The 18,537-nt window shown below is 30.8% G+C and overlaps 4 protein-coding genes across 8 annotated transcripts in view; 2 read left to right on the top strand and 2 right to left on the bottom strand.

The window, feature by feature from the left end:
• Nucleotides 1-3,697, bottom strand: part of LOC109600809 (protein bric-a-brac 1) — a 405,012-nt gene extending 401,315 nt beyond the window's left edge. For 3 of the 4 annotated variants that reach the window (XM_049962995.1, XM_049962997.1, XM_049962996.1), the window contains exon 1: nt 3,174-3,697. The gene's annotated coding sequence lies outside the window, so the exon portion shown is untranslated. The remainder of the gene's footprint in view (nt 1-3,173) is intronic. The other variant, XM_049962998.1, reaches the window with a different exon arrangement.
• A 1,118-nt stretch (nt 3,698-4,815) lies between these two features.
• Nucleotides 4,816-11,863, top strand: LOC126264505 (gustatory and odorant receptor 63a-like). Its single transcript, XM_049962768.1, has 4 exons — nt 4,816-5,736; nt 5,811-5,879; nt 6,042-6,131; nt 11,679-11,863. Exons 1-4 carry the CDS (start codon nt 4,816-4,818, stop codon nt 11,778-11,780), a joined length of 1,182 nt encoding a protein of 393 aa, XP_049818725.1. The 3' UTR covers nt 11,781-11,863.
• LOC109601130 (membrane-bound transcription factor site-1 protease) lies at nt 6,156-10,851 on the bottom strand. Of its 2 annotated transcripts, none has more exons than XM_020017349.2 (6): nt 9,310-10,851; nt 8,697-9,166; nt 8,121-8,640; nt 7,788-8,068; nt 7,535-7,728; nt 6,156-7,424 (listed from the first exon to the last, which is right to left on the bottom strand). In XM_020017349.2, exons 1-6 carry the CDS (start codon nt 10,714-10,716, stop codon nt 7,180-7,182), a joined length of 3,117 nt encoding a protein of 1,038 aa, XP_019872908.1. In that variant the 5' UTR covers nt 10,717-10,851; the 3' UTR covers nt 6,156-7,179. The 2 variants fall into 2 exon arrangements, with proteins under 2 accessions (XP_019872908.1, XP_019872909.1); XM_020017350.2 differs by having other exon boundaries at nt 7,282-7,440.
• Nucleotides 11,864-13,695: 1,832 nt separating the features above from the next.
• On the top strand, nt 13,696-18,408 carry LOC109601129 (adenylate cyclase type 2-like). Its single transcript, XM_049962993.1, has 18 exons — nt 13,696-13,905; nt 14,101-14,250; nt 14,300-14,382; nt 14,439-14,583; nt 14,642-14,781; nt 14,837-14,986; nt 15,043-15,496; nt 15,551-15,604; nt 15,666-15,901; nt 16,253-16,396; nt 16,448-16,612; nt 16,671-17,025; nt 17,081-17,224; nt 17,275-17,494; nt 17,558-17,724; nt 17,773-17,998; nt 18,056-18,180; nt 18,236-18,408. The coding sequence occupies exons 1-18, from the start codon at nt 13,696-13,698 to the stop codon at nt 18,389-18,391; spliced, it is 3,324 nt and encodes a 1,107-aa protein (XP_049818950.1). The 3' UTR covers nt 18,392-18,408.
• Nucleotides 18,409-18,537: the final 129 nt, after the last annotated feature.

The following is an 18,537-nucleotide window of genomic DNA, read 5'->3' as shown; positions in this document are numbered from 1 at the left end:
ATGTTAAAATAACATCGATATATTTCTAACTTGTTTTTACAATAGTAACACAAGTTATATTATTAGGATCTTATTCATTATATACGAGAGCTGTATAATAAATATCTAGCCTAGGTCTTATATGGTGATGCTATTATTAAAAAAATAACTTCAAATTGTAAAGCTACTGTCTAATTTAGTTTATATATTTAAATAAAACAACTTTTATAATTTTGTTATCAAACAGTCAGATTAAAATAAAACTCGAGGAAGATTATGAAGAGACTCTCCTTCATTACCTACCATAAAATATTAGACAATAGAATTCAAATATGGAAATACAAGCATTCAGAAATCATTGAAAAAATCCTCGATATCGTGATAAACGACTGGAGAGTAAAAGTGCGTGAAATTGCTGGGACCGTAGGCATCTCAATTGAAGGGGGACATTTTAGCAATTCATTTGGATATGAAAAAGCTTTCCTCTAGTTCTGTGTTGCAATTGCACGTGTGACAACTTTAAGAGAATGTTTTAATTATTTCCGCACCGGAATCCATGATTTTTAGCACTTAGCTATTAATTTCTCTTTCCAGAAAAATGGCTAAGCGGTTAAACATTTGGATCCAATAATATCGAACTGAAAGATGGTTATGTTGAAAAATTAAAAAAAATATTTATACAGATTTTTTTTGTTGTCAAAGCCAGACACTTCTCATACAATAAGCTCTCGTTTTAAAAAGGGTATAATTTTTTAATACTCAATATTTAATTATTTTATTTCTCTTTGGTCTTTTAAATTATGTTAAGATAACTTATATGTTTATATAGTTCATGAAACCTTCGACTTTAAAAAAAGTTGGGACAAATATACAAGATAGAAAATACCGAAATATCCTCATCGATATTTTCTGAAACAATTTAAACCTTTTTAAAAACATCATCATGAATTTTTATGTTTCTTGCCTCGATTCTTCTTTTCCACCATCTCCCATAAATTCTGGATGGGGTTTAAGTCAGGTGTTTGAGCTAGCCTTTCTAATAAATCATCAATTTTGTTGTTTTAACCATTTCAATAGCACTTTTGGAGTGTGTTTTGAGTCGTTATCGTGTTGGAAGAAAAATTTTGGTATCTGTAATTCCTTCGATGCGGTGAATCAACCCATACGGTGATTAGAAAAGCCATCATGGTGTAAGATGGATCTTACTACCACCATATTTTAAAATGATGCAAACGTACATATTCCAATCTTCCAGTCACCAATAAAAGTGTTTGTAGGCAACATGTAAACTTTTAGGTGAAAGTTTAGATTTTTTTCACAGATTTTCGCGCAGATAAAGCTGCTTTAGTCAATCGTCGCTGAATGGTCCATGATGAATCATTCACCGGAGTATCAGCTTTAATGGTAGAAGAACTCAAAAATGGTTTGTATTTACAGGATTAATTAATTTAATTTTCAATTTTGCCAGTTTCTTTTAGGCAGTTTACCTCGTTTGGGATTCACAACTCCACGAATTGAAAACAGCTGAATGGTTTTTGACACAACAGATTTTGTTACATCCTTTGAGCGATATCAATTTGCTGCTCACCACTTTTATATACATTGCGGCCCGTTTGAAAGCGGGACACTTCCATGTATTTTTTGTTTGAGTCAGGCAAACTATTTTTTCAGTTCAAAACCCAATTAATTCTACCATGAACTTACACAATTTTGAAATTTAATTGAAAAATGATTGTGCAATTTTTGACATTTTAATCATAGACTACTTAATTAAAATATAAATACATAAGTATGATTTATATTTTTTCAGGAGGTGTAATTAGGCTTTCTATAAAACATTGCTACTATCATTTCTTTAATTTTTTTGCCTAAAAGTATTCGAAAATTACTACTACTACTTAATTAAAAAAATAAATTAATAAGAATAAAATTTTTTTCACAAAATTATGCATACACATAATTTTTTATGAAATTTTGTATTCATTTCAAAAGATAAAAAATTTCCTAATATGATTTCTTCAATTTCACAGGATCGTGACAATTAGACTATAAGTATATATTTACGGTTGAAAGTTTGTTAAAAATCAGTTAAAAATACAAATTTTATAAATTTTATAAGGGTGTCCCACTTTCAAATGGGACACACTGTAGATCAAAGACAGTAACTTTACTGTTCTATAAAAAATTACTTCCAAGGAGATCTTAACCAAAGACTACTAAGGGAAATAATTTTGATGTTTAACGATATTATAAGAACAAGTACTTGTGATTTAAAAAATTTCCAGGAAAAAAATAGTTGTTTACAGCATTGATATTTTTTTTACAATTTACAGTTTTAGCACTGAATTCGGTAAAAATAAAATAAGTATAAAATGTATAATATAATTTATATTTATATATGTATTTCTTAAATACATATTTTAATACAGTTGGTTATATTTTTACACCGCCAAATTTGCAAATACCACTTCTATGTGATATACATATTTGAAAATTTAACACATATTGCGCCATCTGTCGGCGCATCGCTCAACCTTCGGGAAAACTGTTAATAAAGGTAAATATTAAATTAAAAAAGTAAAAAAGTTATAAAATATTCCTAAATTCCTAAATTATTTATTGAATAAAACCAATATTTCGTAAATAATATATACTTTTTTAAATTTATTGTAACTCAATCAAATAAAAAATCCAATAAGAATGAATTAATAATATTGTATAAAAAAATTAAAATTTATATAAAAAAGTTGTTAATTCACTTATTAAGTGTTTTTTTATTATTATAAAACGTATTTTGTCATTTATGTAGTTATTTATTTAAATATTCAATTTCAAACTAATTTGTGGGTTATCAGTATTAATTATTTGCTGTAAATCATAATAATATTAACAATTGAGATTTTAATCGTTGTTTATTCACATTAACAGAGTAATAACAAGTTTAATTCCGTTTTGTTTACAGATCTTCGAAAGTAACATAACCTCAAATTGGATTTATTATCTTGTCAGTCGTCTCCGCTTATCAGGCGTCGAAAAACTAAAACTAATATCACCGCAAAGTAGCCGCGATGACGAATGTTTCACGACCGAAAACCAAACTTCAGCGTAACAACGGGCGTCTCGGGGGCGTCGTGTGACCCCAGCACAAAACGTCAAGCGGAAAAAAAAACAAAAATGAAAATAAAAAGTCCTACCTTGAAAATCAACGCAAACGGAACATAAAAGCACAAAACCAAAAACATAACAGATCAGCAACTGAAGAAACGAAATTGTGCGAACTCAAAATAAAACACACGTCCCGGTTGGAAAAATAAAAACGGTGCCTTTTAGGTGTGTGTTGATGAAAACAGGTGGTTGTAAGACAGGGACGCTCACGTCGTGGCGCGGACAACGTCGCAAATAACGGCGCTGCCGTCGTGGCGCCGTCCAATCTTCGCCGTTTTAAAACGGCGGTGTCGAAAAACGCGCCGAGACACCGGCGCCCCGCGATTTCCGCGATGCCACACCGGTCCGCCGCCTATTTCTTATCGCCCGCCTAGGCCAACTTTTAAAAGCACGTGTATTTTGACAGGTCTAGCATGTGTTTATTGAAATATGTAAACAATAATTGCTAGTGAAACGGTTGCCGAGGCAACGACGCCGTCGAGACCTATTTAAGGAACGGGTGTGGCACAACTACTCGACGAGAGATGGCGCTGCAGTGGCAATTTAAATTTAAATTATTTAAAATAAATTTTAGTTCTATATCAATTAAATGAAATCAATTTAAACTCGTGTTCATTAATACAATATATAAATTTATATAATTTATAATATATATAATTAAAAAATACTTCTAAAAATTTTGTAGTTAGTTTATTAATGTTGTTGTATTCCGTGACAGACTCGACCATTTTGTGAAAAGTTGTATAATATGTATGTTGAATTGTTTTATCAACGTAATAGGATCACTTACTTTCTAGAAGATTGATATCTGAAAATTACGGCGGACAAGGCAACACGTCAATGTTTTTATACTTTAAACCATTTTGTCAAAATTTTGTATTTGCACTTGGTATTCATCAGCAAATTAATATTTCTTTCTTCTCTGTACACAATTCATCCAACTGTCCTTCCAAATGATTAAAGAGACCTAAACCTAACGCAGGTGTGCCACTCCATACCACAATTGAAGCACTACTGTGTTTCACAATGGGTACAATAAACTTTTTAAGTAGTTTTGTCCCTATAAAATATGTAGCATAAATAGGACCATCATTATTAAATAATTTAAAGCTAAGCATATCTTTAAAAACTACCTATTTTCATTTTTCTGTAATTTTATTATTTAAAAGAATTATTTTTGTATTAATCTTTTAGACTGATTTTTTATACATTTTTTTATTTATATTATATAATTTTTATATAGTTTATGGTTTATAAATTATTTGTTACTAAGATAAACGGTTTTCTCTATACAGGGTGTTAGGGAAATGGTTGCCAAATATTTAATCAAGGGTGAAACTCGTTATTTATAAGAAATATTGCTTAATTTCTTAAATTACACATTCTCATATTCAAATCATCATTTACTTTTTCACTAATTTTTCTAATATTTTTGCGTCATAATCATATTATAATATTTTCTAAAGCACACTATACAAATGAATAATAAATAAATCTTTGTTCTTAATGTACAAACAATGTTAACGCATTTTCATCTTATCATAATCAAACAGAAAAATTGGTTTAATTGTACAATTATGTTAGCGGCACCTTTTAACAACTAAATATCATAAATCTATAATATTTTGAATTGTTCAGTATTCTGCAAGTTGTAAAAGTGTTCGTTTCGGGATGAAGAGCTTTTACTGGTACTTTCGACCAATGGCGTTATTCGCCAAATTAATCGGAGTTTTTCCTCTCAAAAATGTGTTGTCCGGTGATCCAACGAAGCTCAGTTTCAAATTCATTAGCTTCGATAACTTATATAGCACCGTTATATTTGGTTTTTACATGGGCATGATCTACTACTTTTCTGGATTCGTAAACGTACAAACCGCTACATTATTCCAGAAGTGCGTTATGTGTTCAGTTCTGTTGCGTTCCTGCCTGAGTTTCGGATTTGTTTCTAGACACAGCAGAAAATTGCCGGAACTGATCAAACTCCTAGATCGATTCGATAGAAAAAAAAGCAAGGTGTTGTTGGTCAAATTTTCGAAATGGTACATAAACTTGTTGCTGTGGACAATCTTGCCCTCCATCTTCATGGTTTTAGTTTTGATTGCCACGTTCTGCAATTACTCTCAACTATACATTGCGGTGGTTCCAAAAGACAATCAACAGATGATTGACGGTTACGTCGTGTCTATGAGCTTCGGATTCCTCAGCATCTGGCAAACTTTGCCTATTATGTCTTACATGTACTTCGGATGGAAAATAAGGTGCAGTTTCAAAGAAATCAATACAACGATAAAACTACGACAGTATTGTGGTTGCTTTTTTGAAGAACATAAAAAATATGACGATAGCATGAGTATGATTTTAAAAAATATCCGATTCTTGCACAACATGCTATCGAAATGCGTAAATGAGCTGGGACAATGCTATGGAGGTTATTTGGCAATGGAACACGCATTTATTATTTTGGTAATCATTATTAATATTGGAGCGTACATATATAGTATAAATCATGACATAAGTCTCCTTATTATAACAGCTATACACGCAACACTTTTTTTCTTAGCTGTTATAGTTTCTGATGAAATTCAAGAAAAGGTAAGCTTTGAAATTATAAAATTTGCTTTCATCAATCATATTATATTATAATTAATTAAGTTGTTTAACTACAGGGAAAAGATATAATAGTACAATTCCAAGGGCTTTACTTAGATGCTATCAGTTTAGAAAGTGAACGAGAGGTAAGTTAGAGAAACAGATATTTTTACGTATATTCTGAATAATGTTGCAAGTTTTATTTAATAATTTTGTTTTCAACAAAATGTGTAAGATTTTTTTTCTTACTGATTTAAATATACTCATTTCAATAATTGTTTGTTAAAATTGTTTTATTTATCTTTTAGATAAGGATGTTGATGCTACAATTAAACTTGTGTCCCGTAAAAGTCAACGCTGCAGGATTTTTTATTCTCGACAAAAAAAGATTATCATCGGTAAGTGAAATAAAAGATTATATATTCAGTATAAATAATTTAATATCATTTTTAAAATCTTTTACTACAAAACATACATAAATATATCGAGTATATGTACAAAAATGAAATAGTGACAAATTACAAATGATGCTGCTAGTTGTAGACTTATTATTCTATATGTACACATTATCTATGTTACAAAGCATAACAGCTGTGAAATGGTTTGAACTCGGAAAAGTACGGCGCATAATTTTTACTTGATGTGCTTAAGGGATGACATTTAGGTAAAGGTTGAACAAGAGCAATGTAAATCATTATGATTGATTAGGACAGCAATTGTCATAATTTACGAGGCGAAATTCAGTTGTAAACGGTAAGATAAGAGATTATACTAATCGGAACATCGCATAATAAAAAATATAACAATGGGAATCTCATTCAATCATAATGATCAATTAGAATCATTGTAATGGTATTTCTGAATAACGTAGGAAAATGTGTGGTTAAATTAAATCAAATAATAAAAATAGTGTATATTATTGGTGTTCAATAATTATTTAATGATATTAAATTTACGAATTCTAATTTTTGTTTTTCTTATTAAATATAAATCACATTTTTGTATAAAACTTTTTACAATAAACTATAGTTTATAATAATTAAAGTGACTAAAATACTTGAAGTAAAATATAAATGTAATATATGGTGTTACAATTAGTTGTTATAGAACACAAATAATATATATTTATTCTAATGAGTTCTGAAATATATAACATACCTACTTATTGAAATATGATACTTTCATGAAGGTTATTTATTTAAAATCAGTATTAATGTATAAAAAATAATTAACCTTATATACACAGAAACTTCAGTGCATCTAACGAAAAGATCAAGTGAAGTTTTCATCATGTTAGATAAACCCCTATATTCAAATTATTGTACGCTGTCTTTTTATACTTAAACATAATAAAATTATTCTATTTGTTCTATAATTGGTGAAATAAATCTCATAAAAATTGTTATTGGCATATAAATAACGCTCCAGAGAGTATCAAACATCAATTTAAACCGTGGATAATCTACGGCATTGCACAATATTGAGCAACCTCTTGCATAGTTTTCGCTTCTTGGGTTTAGGACGGCACCATGTCCACTTCAGGAAGTAGTAGACCACAAGCAACGTGAGCAGCAAGCAGAGGGCAATCGTAACGCTGAAGTTCTCGTCGTGACGTGAACCTGCGTCCGACGGTCGGTTGTTACGCCAGCTCCACTCGATCAGTTCGGCGCTGTTCTCGTGACCGGAAGCGTCTGCAACACGCTCAATCTGACATTAAACGTTAGGAAAGACTGAATATATCAAATTACTTGAATATGAATGGATTTTTAAAACGGTTAAATATATTTAAATGTTTATGCACCTTTAATAATGTTATCCACATTGTGAACGGGAACACCGCTGTCCTCCATCAACGACAATAATTTCTGAGGTTGATACAAAACGGGCGGAGCCGTTACATTTAAAGGTACTGGCTGCGACCAGACTAGATGAGGACATTGTGGTAAAGGCCTTGTTTGAGACTCGCCTAAATGTCCCTCCAACACCTTAGAATATCTAAAATTTTAATTCATACATTAATAGTTTTGATCAATTCAATAACATACTCTGCATACCTATAAAGTCTATTCCCTTCCATTCTGGCTGGATGATCTGTTACAACCACATCCTTAGAGCTTTCCATTTGGTTATCTTTGAAGACAGAAGGCAAATGAGACGTTGACGTGTACTCTAGCATCGCATCCAACATCCAGTAACATGGGTTTTCTAAATGACTGCCATCGATACAATTTGAATCGCCGTAGACAATGATTCGACCACTCTTCTCCGAATACTTCGTCTGCAATAGTCCTAAGAGAGGAACTTTATACTTCTCCTCATCAACTTCGCCCAAAATCTATCAAAAAAATGATCAGAACACATTTCTTCATCACCTTTGAATATCATACCTGAGCTCCTTGGTCAAGAAGTGAAGCAGAAAGCAAGATACCATCGTCGGGAAACTTTTTAATGCTAGTCCCTGAGGCGTAGTACATGTCGTGATCATTAAGTTTAAAATGTCCTTCAAAAACCCTGTCACCTAATTGTACGCCCCAAGATGCTAATAAATCGTTTAAAGCTGGTACGTTACTGCCGCCCGTATCTGGCATCCACCACTGTCTTGTATTCTCGTCGTAGAACTTCACTTTTTTCATTACAGTCACATTGTACCAGTCTGCGAACACAATAACGGACAGTCCGCTGTCCACGTCCCGCTTAAGTTTTAAAATTTCCTCCGGAAAGAACTCTTCTTCGGGATCGACGATTAATAGAGTACCATATTGTGAGGCATCGAAACAAGTGAAGGGCGACCCCAGCACCTCAATGTAATAACCAGCGTTTCGCAGATTTTGGTACATCTCCTTGAAGTTAGTGTGGATGTGATCGCCATTCCAATCCAACGGATTGTTTTTCACTTTTAAATTATCCCTATCAAATTATACAATAGTAAAGTATACTAAAACGATGATTACGAATAGTATTACCTAGGAAAATACCCTGGTGGGTACCTCAAGTTGTGATACTGATCCCACAGTATTCTTTTGTGTCTGGGTGGCGTTTGAACGATCTTGGCTTTAATGGCTAGTTGTACAGAGCTCTGTCTCGGCTCAGTCTCGCCAGGTCCGGGTGGTGATTCAATTGTGAGAGCTACATGGCCGTGGGCCACACCCTCATAAGTAGCACCTTCAGCTGCGACGCTCAAACTGACCGCCATCCACCCGGACCAAGGCCAAAGCAGCTCCGAGTGGGAAACGGCCACGTCAAGCATATTTCCTTGATGTTGAACGTAGGGATGCCATTGGGGCTTGCCTACAATTCGTCCCGAGACGCCGAGTCCGTTGAGGATGGTGATGTTAACGATGACGGGAAGAGAACCGTAGTAGAGGGGTTGGGTGCAATAAGGCCACATGTATGGACATTCACTAAGGTCCACATAACTTGGACTAAGGCTCGCCTAGAAATTGGTCAACTTGATATCAATAATAAGTACAAAAAAATAAAAAATGAACATGGCCATAAAAAGTTTAATTTATAGAGACAGAGAAAAATGATCATTTTTTAAACAGTGCTAGGAACCAAAAAAACGCCTTCATTTACCTGTGGTTTATAGGTGTTCAAAATTTGATATGCTTTCAAAAGATTTAGTTTCCCATGACCTTGCTCAAACATGTTGACACCAGTCAATCTTCTAGCAGATGCCATAAGTGCTTGTTTCATGCTGGCTGGATTTATGATATCACCTCTGTGCAACACTCCACTTGCCAATAAAGTCACAGCTCCTGCTACAACAGGTGAAGCAACACTAGTTCCTGAAAGAGTTCTACATCCACCTTTTATATTTGAGCCCTTCACTGCTGATCCATAGGTCACAATATCTGGCTTCACTCTACCATATCCTTGAGGCAATTCCCAAGTTGTCATGCCTCTTGATGAGAATTTTGCTATTTGATCTTCAAAGTTTATACCACCGACTCCTATTACATCCATTTGATCAGCTGGATTGTTCAAAGTTCCATATAAAGGTCCATCATTGCCAATTGCAGACACCATAATAACTTTATTTGCAGTCAATTCCCAAACCTTGTCAACAAATGGGTGATCCTTGAAGTCTGGCCCACCAATACTTAAATTCAGCACATTAATTTTCTTTAAAATGGCATAATTGAAGGCATCCAAAAACCATGAGGTGTATGAAACCTGCTTGCTGGTAAAAACGCGGAAAATGTGCAATTCTGAATCAGGGGCAAACCCTAAACATTCTTTGCTTGAAGCTATCACACCAGCTACAAATGTCCCATGACCCAAACCATCCTCATAAGTTTTTTCATTAGTCCAATTTGTTCGTTCCTTAATTTTTCTAAAATGTGGGTGTGCCTTTGATAAACCTGTATCAAAAATGGCAACTTTCACTCCCTTCCCTGTTATACCCATATTCCACAATGAATCTGCACCTAGAACACTGGTAATCTGTCTGGGTATTGCACGGAGCAACCTCCTACTTTGATGCCTGCTGTGGTTTGGTTTTAAATTTAAATTTGTTCTTCCTATCCTCACATAATCTGCATTCACAAACTTTAAGGTCCTTGAAACCATCCTCTGTGATGTCACCCTTTTAACTGCTGGATGATCTTTTAAAGCATTTAGGCCCTCAAATCTCTCTGTATCTTCCATAATCACTACATCGAAGTCACTTGGATAATCACTAGCTGGATTTTCGCGTGCCAATATCTTCCATTTTCTTATACCGGATGAATTTAATGCTGTATTTATGTAGTTGACTCTTGCCTGATTCTTGTAGTAGCCATTAAACATGACAATGTATTCATTTTCAACCGTTTTTGAACTATATTCTATCTCAATATGTTCAGCAGTTAAATTGCAACACAGCGGAGATTCTAAATTGTCCTCTATAACGAGAACATTTTTGTTTTCGTCTGTGTTTTCTGCAGCCCATATGCGGAACAGTGTAAACAAAATCAATGTGATGTAACTCGTACCGTACATTTTCGTTATTTCGTTTCAACTTTCGTTTTCGGCGATTCATTTTTTACTCTCAACATTTCTTTTCATATTTTACTTGTAATGTGGATTTGACGAGCATTTTATTTTTATAACAACAACATCGCCTTTCTTTCGGTAAATTTGACATTACTTTGACATTTATCTGTTTTTAAATTCATAGATATAAAAAGAATACAAGTTGTTGTTGAGGTTCAGGAAATGTTTGAATAATTCACATATTTGCATATTGTTTCTAATGGTATTTTATCGATATAATTAATTTATAAGTATAAATTAACAAATATTTAAAAAATTATATTATATATATATATGCCATAGACATACAAATAATAGATATTTATTAAATGGCACAAATTTTTTAATATTTTACTATTTACTGGACTCTATTATTTGTAGATATTATATGCTATTTATATATAATATATACAATTGATATTTAAAATAAGAAAGTTCCTTTAGGTACTTCGAAATTTCCTCAACAGTTTATGGTAATCTAGGTTTTAAAGACATAAAGTCTTTGTTTATTGGAACGTAAAATATTTAAATCTGAATAAATAATTGTTTATATTAATATAATTATGTAGCTGTTATTCAATTAAATCATTCAAAATGGATCAAAGTCGTCAAAAATTGATTTAAATTTAACTTTTATCAAGTATATCTTTTGGTACCGTTTAATTTATGGTCATATTTCTTAAGACACATCATTCACCTCGATCTGGTTTGTAATTTTCTTAAAACCTACATAAAATACAACTTTATCTAGGTCCATATGTGAAAAAAGAGAGAAATTTGAACTGATGAGAAAGATTCTAGAACTGAAATTTATTAACTACTCTTACGTATTACAAATATTTGCATCTACATTTTTTAGAATTTAGTTTTATGATTTTAAGAAATTAAAAATAAAAGGCTCTTGAATTTCAATTTTTTTTTTGTTTCAGATAATCACCTCAATTGCGACACACCTCATTGTTATGATTCAGTTTATAGAAGAAGAAACTAAACTTAACTGCTGCAATTCATCAAATTCTTTCGACTTTTAACAAACTTCATTGTCACGTATTGAAAATAACATGCGATTATCAGTTTTCTAGATAATTTATCTTATCTATAAGATGAACAATTGGGAATCTTATAGATTATTTATTACTCCTTAAACAATTGCAGTAATATATCATGTAGTGTGTACCTCAATCAAATATATATTTATTAAACAAGCAAAATTAGTTTTAATTGAGTAAATAGTTTGTGTGTGAAAATGGTTTTTACTAACATTTACAATAAACACTTGGAAGATGAAAATGAGGATGAGGAAGAAGAGAAACAACGTGTGACTTCTTTTGACGAAAAAAAATGGTCTTTATCGGAGTTATTGGTAATGTTTTATCTAGCAAAAATCTAATCAATTTTAAAAATTCAATATATTTTCTATATAGAGCATTTTTATTATATTTTAAATATATTATTAATATAAACACAAAAAAAACTTGAATAAGAGAATTAAGTTTCTGATAAAGTTAAAAAAATTCAGATTTTTGAAAATCAAAATAATTAATAATTTAATATTTCAATATTCATATTTAACAAATAAATGATTTAAGATACTTCATTTTTTCAGAATTTTGAAATATTTAACATTTCAATAATATTCAATGATTATTTAATGTATAATCTTGATGAAAGCTGATACCATAGATTAAAACAAATATATTAATTCGAATCAATCTGTAAAACAAGAAGATTATATTTATTAAAAAATATAACCCCACACAAATTTCTGTCCAAAAGAAATATGAAGGTATATTGGAAACTATATTATAATTTAGGTTTTAAATTTTTTTCGATACTTCGATAATTAAATTTATATCAAAAATATGATTACAATCTTGTTTATGCATAAACATGTTCATTCAACAATATATATACAAATATTAACAATAACATGTTTGCCAGGAAATCAATACAAAAAAATTACAGTTTAGAAACGATAGATAAAAATCGAACACGACTTTAGTAATCTCAGATTAATCATAAAATTTTCACGTTAAAAAAAAATATGTCACATTCATTAATTGATTATGATATATATAATAAATTTAATTTTTGATCTAATTCGTAATTATTGATAATAAATATTTAAAATTTGTTATCAGATTAAAAACTAGGTGCAAAAAACGTCTACTTAAAACATGATTTAATTAGTAAATATAAGTAATTATATTAACATGCCTGAACATATTTTGTAGAAGGTTATTTAGATGTATCTGCTAAAGTGTTCTAGATATTGTTTTATTTATTAAAACATATGTAATATTGTTTCATTATTATCTGGGATCCTTTTATCAAATTGTTAGTATTATTGAAAGTTTTTTTGCTTATGTTTCATAAAATAAAGTAGTAATCTTTAAAAAATTAATCATGGAATTATTAGCTCCAAAGACTATTGATTTAATTTATCTTAAACTGCTGTTTACTAATTACTAACAGTTCTCAAACGTTTTTAAAATCTAAGATTTTTCTTAAAATGTGTTTAAAACCACATTAACATATTTATAAATGTAATAATACAATAATATTTTTTATTTTAGGATATATTCAATGCACAGGATTTGAATGATATTTTTGAAATTTATACGGGAAAAATAAACCATGGATTTTTCTCATTATATTTAATATTATGCTTTTTTCTCAGTTTGACTCACGCGAGTGTCATATTTTTTAGTGTTGAAAATAATGTAAGTCTACATTTAATTCATTAGTTTACACTTATTGTATTACTATATTTTGAATCTTTATTAAATTTTACAGGAAAGCTTGATTATAGATCTGCCAGATATAATTTTTTACATAATAGTAATTTTATTTTCTCTAATACTCATTATATCAATCGATACAATTGTGCGCCGCACAAAAAAATGGGATTACATCCAAATATTTTGGTTGCTACTAATAGGGGTGATGAACTTTTTCGTTCCTATGTACCATCATTATAAGAAAGATGCTAATTTAAGACCGGCGTATTCATCAATATTAGTACTTTCATGTTACGTGTTCTTTAACGTTTTTAAATTCACACCGGCCATTATAAGTGGAAGCTTGGTGTCACTTTGTCACATAATGATTATGTGGTTTATGACTTATGTTGACTCACCGAAAACTTGGCAAAGAGTAAGTACACATTATTTTATAATTTTAGTAGTCGATGTTGTATAATTTGTTGGTATGTAGCTGAGTTTATCATTTCAATTGATTTTATCTTCTATGAAGTTACATATTTATACTCAAAAATATCAGTTAACAATGTAATTACTACTTTAGAACATGGAATACCCATATAAAAGTATTATACTTATATTTTTACAGATACTCTCGGATATACTGTTTCAAATTTGTATTAACGGTTTAGGAATTTACTTCAGATATATCAGCGACATAGTTAAGAGAAGAAGTTTCTTAGATCGTAGGGAATGTGTAGTGTCAACATTCGAAATAGAGGATGAACAAAAACAACAAGTATGATTTACCTTAAAATAAATAAAAAAGTAACGCATGTGTATTTTAGGTAATGCTACTGCTTAGTATCATTCCAGAACACTTTTTTGAAAAAGTAAAACAGACATTTGAATCGAAAGTTGTAAAATTCAAGTAAGTAAACTATCCACAATTGTAAAATAAAGAAATTAACTGTATGTAAATTACAGGAACGATAATATTAACGAGTACACCGACGTAACCATCTTATTTGCTGATATTGTTAATTATACAAATATGACTAAAAATCTGGAAATAAAAGAACTTTTAGACACTTTGAACAAGATGTTTTGTGCATTTGATGACGCTTCAGATGTAAGTGTGTCATTATGACTTGTAATGGCACATGAAACCATTTTGTACTGTTTTTTAGAAACATAAAGTAACAAGAATAAAATTTTTGGGAGATTGTTATTATTGCGTGGCCGGAATGCCCCCTAATCCGCCAGAAAATCATGCTGAGGCTTGTGTCGACTTAGGATTAGAAATGATTAAGATTATTGCACGGGTTAGGTAAGTTTAATATATCATTGTATATTAATTTGCTTTACTCGTTTCACGTTTATAGACAAGAAAAAAATTTAAATGTTGATATGCGAATTGGAATACATTCTGGATCAATAATGGGTGGTATCATTGGTATCGTTAAAATCCAATTCGATATTTGGTCAGATGATGTGAGTTTAGCAAATACTATGGAAACTGAAGGAGTTGCCGGGTATGTTTGTTTAAGTTTAGTTTAAGAGTAAAACATTTCCAACAATTTGATTTTAGAAAGGTACACATTACTCAAACAACCAAAAATCTCTTGAAAAAGCAATATAATATTGAAGAAAAAAAAGCAACTGAGTCCACAAAGGTCAACATGCAAACATACTTAATATCTCCAGACGATTCTCCAGAAACCCCCAGGAGACATTCAAAATTTCAAAAGCGAGACATCCTGTTACACCAAATGCAAAGATTATCTGAAGCAGGTATTATAAAAGACGGAGAAAATTCTACGGATTCTACGGACTCTTTACAAAAAAAAGTCTCATTTGTTGAACAAGAACAAGATCCTTCACAAAAACGTTTATCATTCGTTGAACAAGAATCTATGGATCTTTCACATTCATTGCAAAAAAGATTGTCATTCATTGAAGAAACACAATATGATGTGGATTGTCCAGACTCTGCACTTCAACCAAGACTGACATTCGTTGAACAAAATATAGTCGACTCACTGGTAAATTATGAATTTAATAGGTAAAGACATAATTATTTTAAATACCTTTTTTAGGAACAAGAAGATAATGAACAAGCAACTGAAGAAACATCTGAAGTAGAAGCAAACGTATGTAGCTTTTTATGTCTTATACAATGTAAACAATATATAATAAAAATAATTTTGTTAGATTACGCCAGTCAGAAGGCCAACTTATCTTAAGCGGAATGAAAAAGACATTCGCAAATTAGAGGAAACTATTGATGGATCGAGCATGAGAATTTCTTCAAAATCTGTTTCATTTATGGATCAGGGTAATCCTAATCGTAACAGTGAAAAAAGTCTACCTAACAATAGTATTAAAGATGTGGGTGCTGTTAGAAGACTGACTACTAACAGGAAACCAGTAAATTCTTTTGGAGGAAGGTTCGTATAAAAATATATATACTGTACTGAAGTTAATATTTTAACATTTGATAACTGAAGTGACAATGAAGTTAAATATCTAATTGAAAATTACTAATTAAAAATTAAATTTACTTGTGTATTAATGACACTTTTTGCTCGTCACAGAAGCTTACAATGTATATATTTTTTTCTTTACTATTTAGTGTTATTACTATCTCCTAAAATAAACTTATAAACTTAAAAATTTCCTTATATATCAAAGATATTAATACAATATTAAGGTTAAGTTATTAATAATAATGTAACAAGGAAATTTATAAGTAGTACTAGGGTACAAACATATATACATAATAATGCATTTGAATTTAGATATAGTGGGGAAAGAAGAAGAACTGGTGAACAAAGAAGGACTGCATTTATGAAAGTTAATAAAAAAAGATTTGAAGAAAGACAAAAGAAAGTTGGGGAAGAAATAAAAAAAGAAATAGATAAAATGACGTTTTCCAAATATGAGTATGTATTGTATTATTAAGAATTTTAGGTAGTAAAATTTATGTTTTTTAGACAATTCATAAAAAATAAGGATATAAATGCTTTTATGTTTTTCCGAAATTATGAAAATGAAATCAAATACTTCAAACAAATGGACCCCCTGTTTAAATATTACGTTGCCTTTGAATTAATTGTACTCATTTGTGTTTACTTGATACAAAATCTTACACTTGACAGGTATAGTTATTACCTTTTATTAATTTTACAATTTAATTACTGTATCAATTCTGTTTAGTTGGGATGTTTCTGGCGGCTGGCCATTTTACATGTCAGCAGGAGTTATATTACTCGTCTTGATTCCTCTGACTTGGATGCATTTTATTTGGAACAAATTTATAGATTTGAATGCACCGAAAAATCGTTTTCTAAAATACATATACAATTTATCTGAATTAATTGCAAGAAACTCTACCATTAGACACTGCATATATGTTATAACTAGTTTAATTCTCAGTTACTGCGTTTTATCTGAAGCGGTGGAATGTATTGAAAGAACACAGCATTCTGAGGCAGAGGTGAAATACAATCTTTTGTACATACTTATGAAAAAACAACAAGTCGATTGGCACATTCAATGTATGATTCCTTGGGTAAGTTAAATCTGAAACTATTAAGTAAGCTCTATTTGTAATGTTTATTTTTTAGCACATGACGGAAACGTGTGCTTTAGCCCTTTTAATGACATTCATATTCTTGAAAATACTTATCTGGGTTAAACTTGTGATTGGTTTAATTGTAACTAGTGTATATGCATATTGTGTGTTTTCATTTTCTGATGGATTTTATCAGGTAAATTTTGTATTTTGTTATGAAACAAATATATAACGTCCTTCTTACAGAATAGTGAAACATTTAACTACGAAATGAAACCGCAAGTGGCACATTTCCTGGCATTGCTGTTCATATCTTTCACTCTACATTTAATTGACAGACAAACGGATTATATGAACAGGAAAGATTTCTTGTTGAATAATAAACTGAAAAAACATAAAAAAGAGGCAGATAAAATAAAAAATAATAATAGAAGGATATTATTGAATATTCTTCCGGAACACGTAGGTACGACATATCAATATATAAAGTAAAATTATTTATAATTTATATAAATTTATTTGCTGTTAGCCGAAGAGTACCTAAATACTACCCGAAAAAGTGACGAACTCTACTCCGAATTGGACCATAAGAATGTGGCTGTGATGTTCGCAACCATAATTTATGATACCTTCGATGGTATCACACAAAGAGACTTTTTAAATTCTATGAACGAGTGTATTTCAGAATTTGATAAGGTAATATTCACCACATTCTCTTAACTATTTTTTAAGTCGGTATTTCAGATTACGCTAAGAACAGAGTTCAAGAGCATCGAAAAAATTAAAATCGCCAAATGGACATACATGGTAGCTTGCGGTCTGGAACGAGAAACTGAAGGCCAAAGGGAGAAAATGCACGTTTTGTATCACGTGGAACCGATCACCACTCTCATAAAATTTGCGGCTGAAATGATGAAAAAACTGAAGGAGTGCAATTCGAATATGATGCAAGATTTCAGACTTAGAATAGGTAATTTAATTTTGAATAAAAAATTTTATTCCTTATCTAAAACATTCAAAATTGCAGGTATTAGTCATGGTCCCTTGGTGGCAGGTGTTGTTGGTTCCAAAAAGCCCTTGTATGATATTTGGGGGCATCCTGTCAATATGGCATCTCGAATGGACACCACAGGAGAAGAAAACAAAATACAGGTTAGACTAGCTCAATTTTAAACTATGAATTGCAATCATGAATGAATCATTTAAGGTTCTAGAAGAAACTGCAATAGTCATTCAGGAATTGGGATATCAGTGTCAATTTAGAGGCAAAGTGATGGTGAAAGGAATCGGAGAAGCTCGTACATATTTTGTTTGTTTGGATAAAAATTATAACTTAATTAAAATTAACGATCAAAGAGATTAGTGATGATAGAACGAGGTATATCATTTCAGTAAAATTGCGAGAGGAAACTCAAAGAGGCTGTCACTAATGATAAAACTCTTGTTATTATTGACTATTTATTTTTGTATACACTTATTTTTTTATATGTAGTTATTGAGGAATTATTT

Source organism: Aethina tumida, chromosome 2, assembly GCF_024364675.1.
Source record: "Aethina tumida isolate Nest 87 chromosome 2, icAetTumi1.1, whole genome shotgun sequence".
In the NCBI taxonomy this organism is placed as follows: Eukaryota; Metazoa; Arthropoda; class Insecta; order Coleoptera; family Nitidulidae; genus Aethina; species Aethina tumida.
Note: the sequence above shows the minus strand (reverse complement) of the source record. Positions and strands in the feature narration are given on the sequence as shown.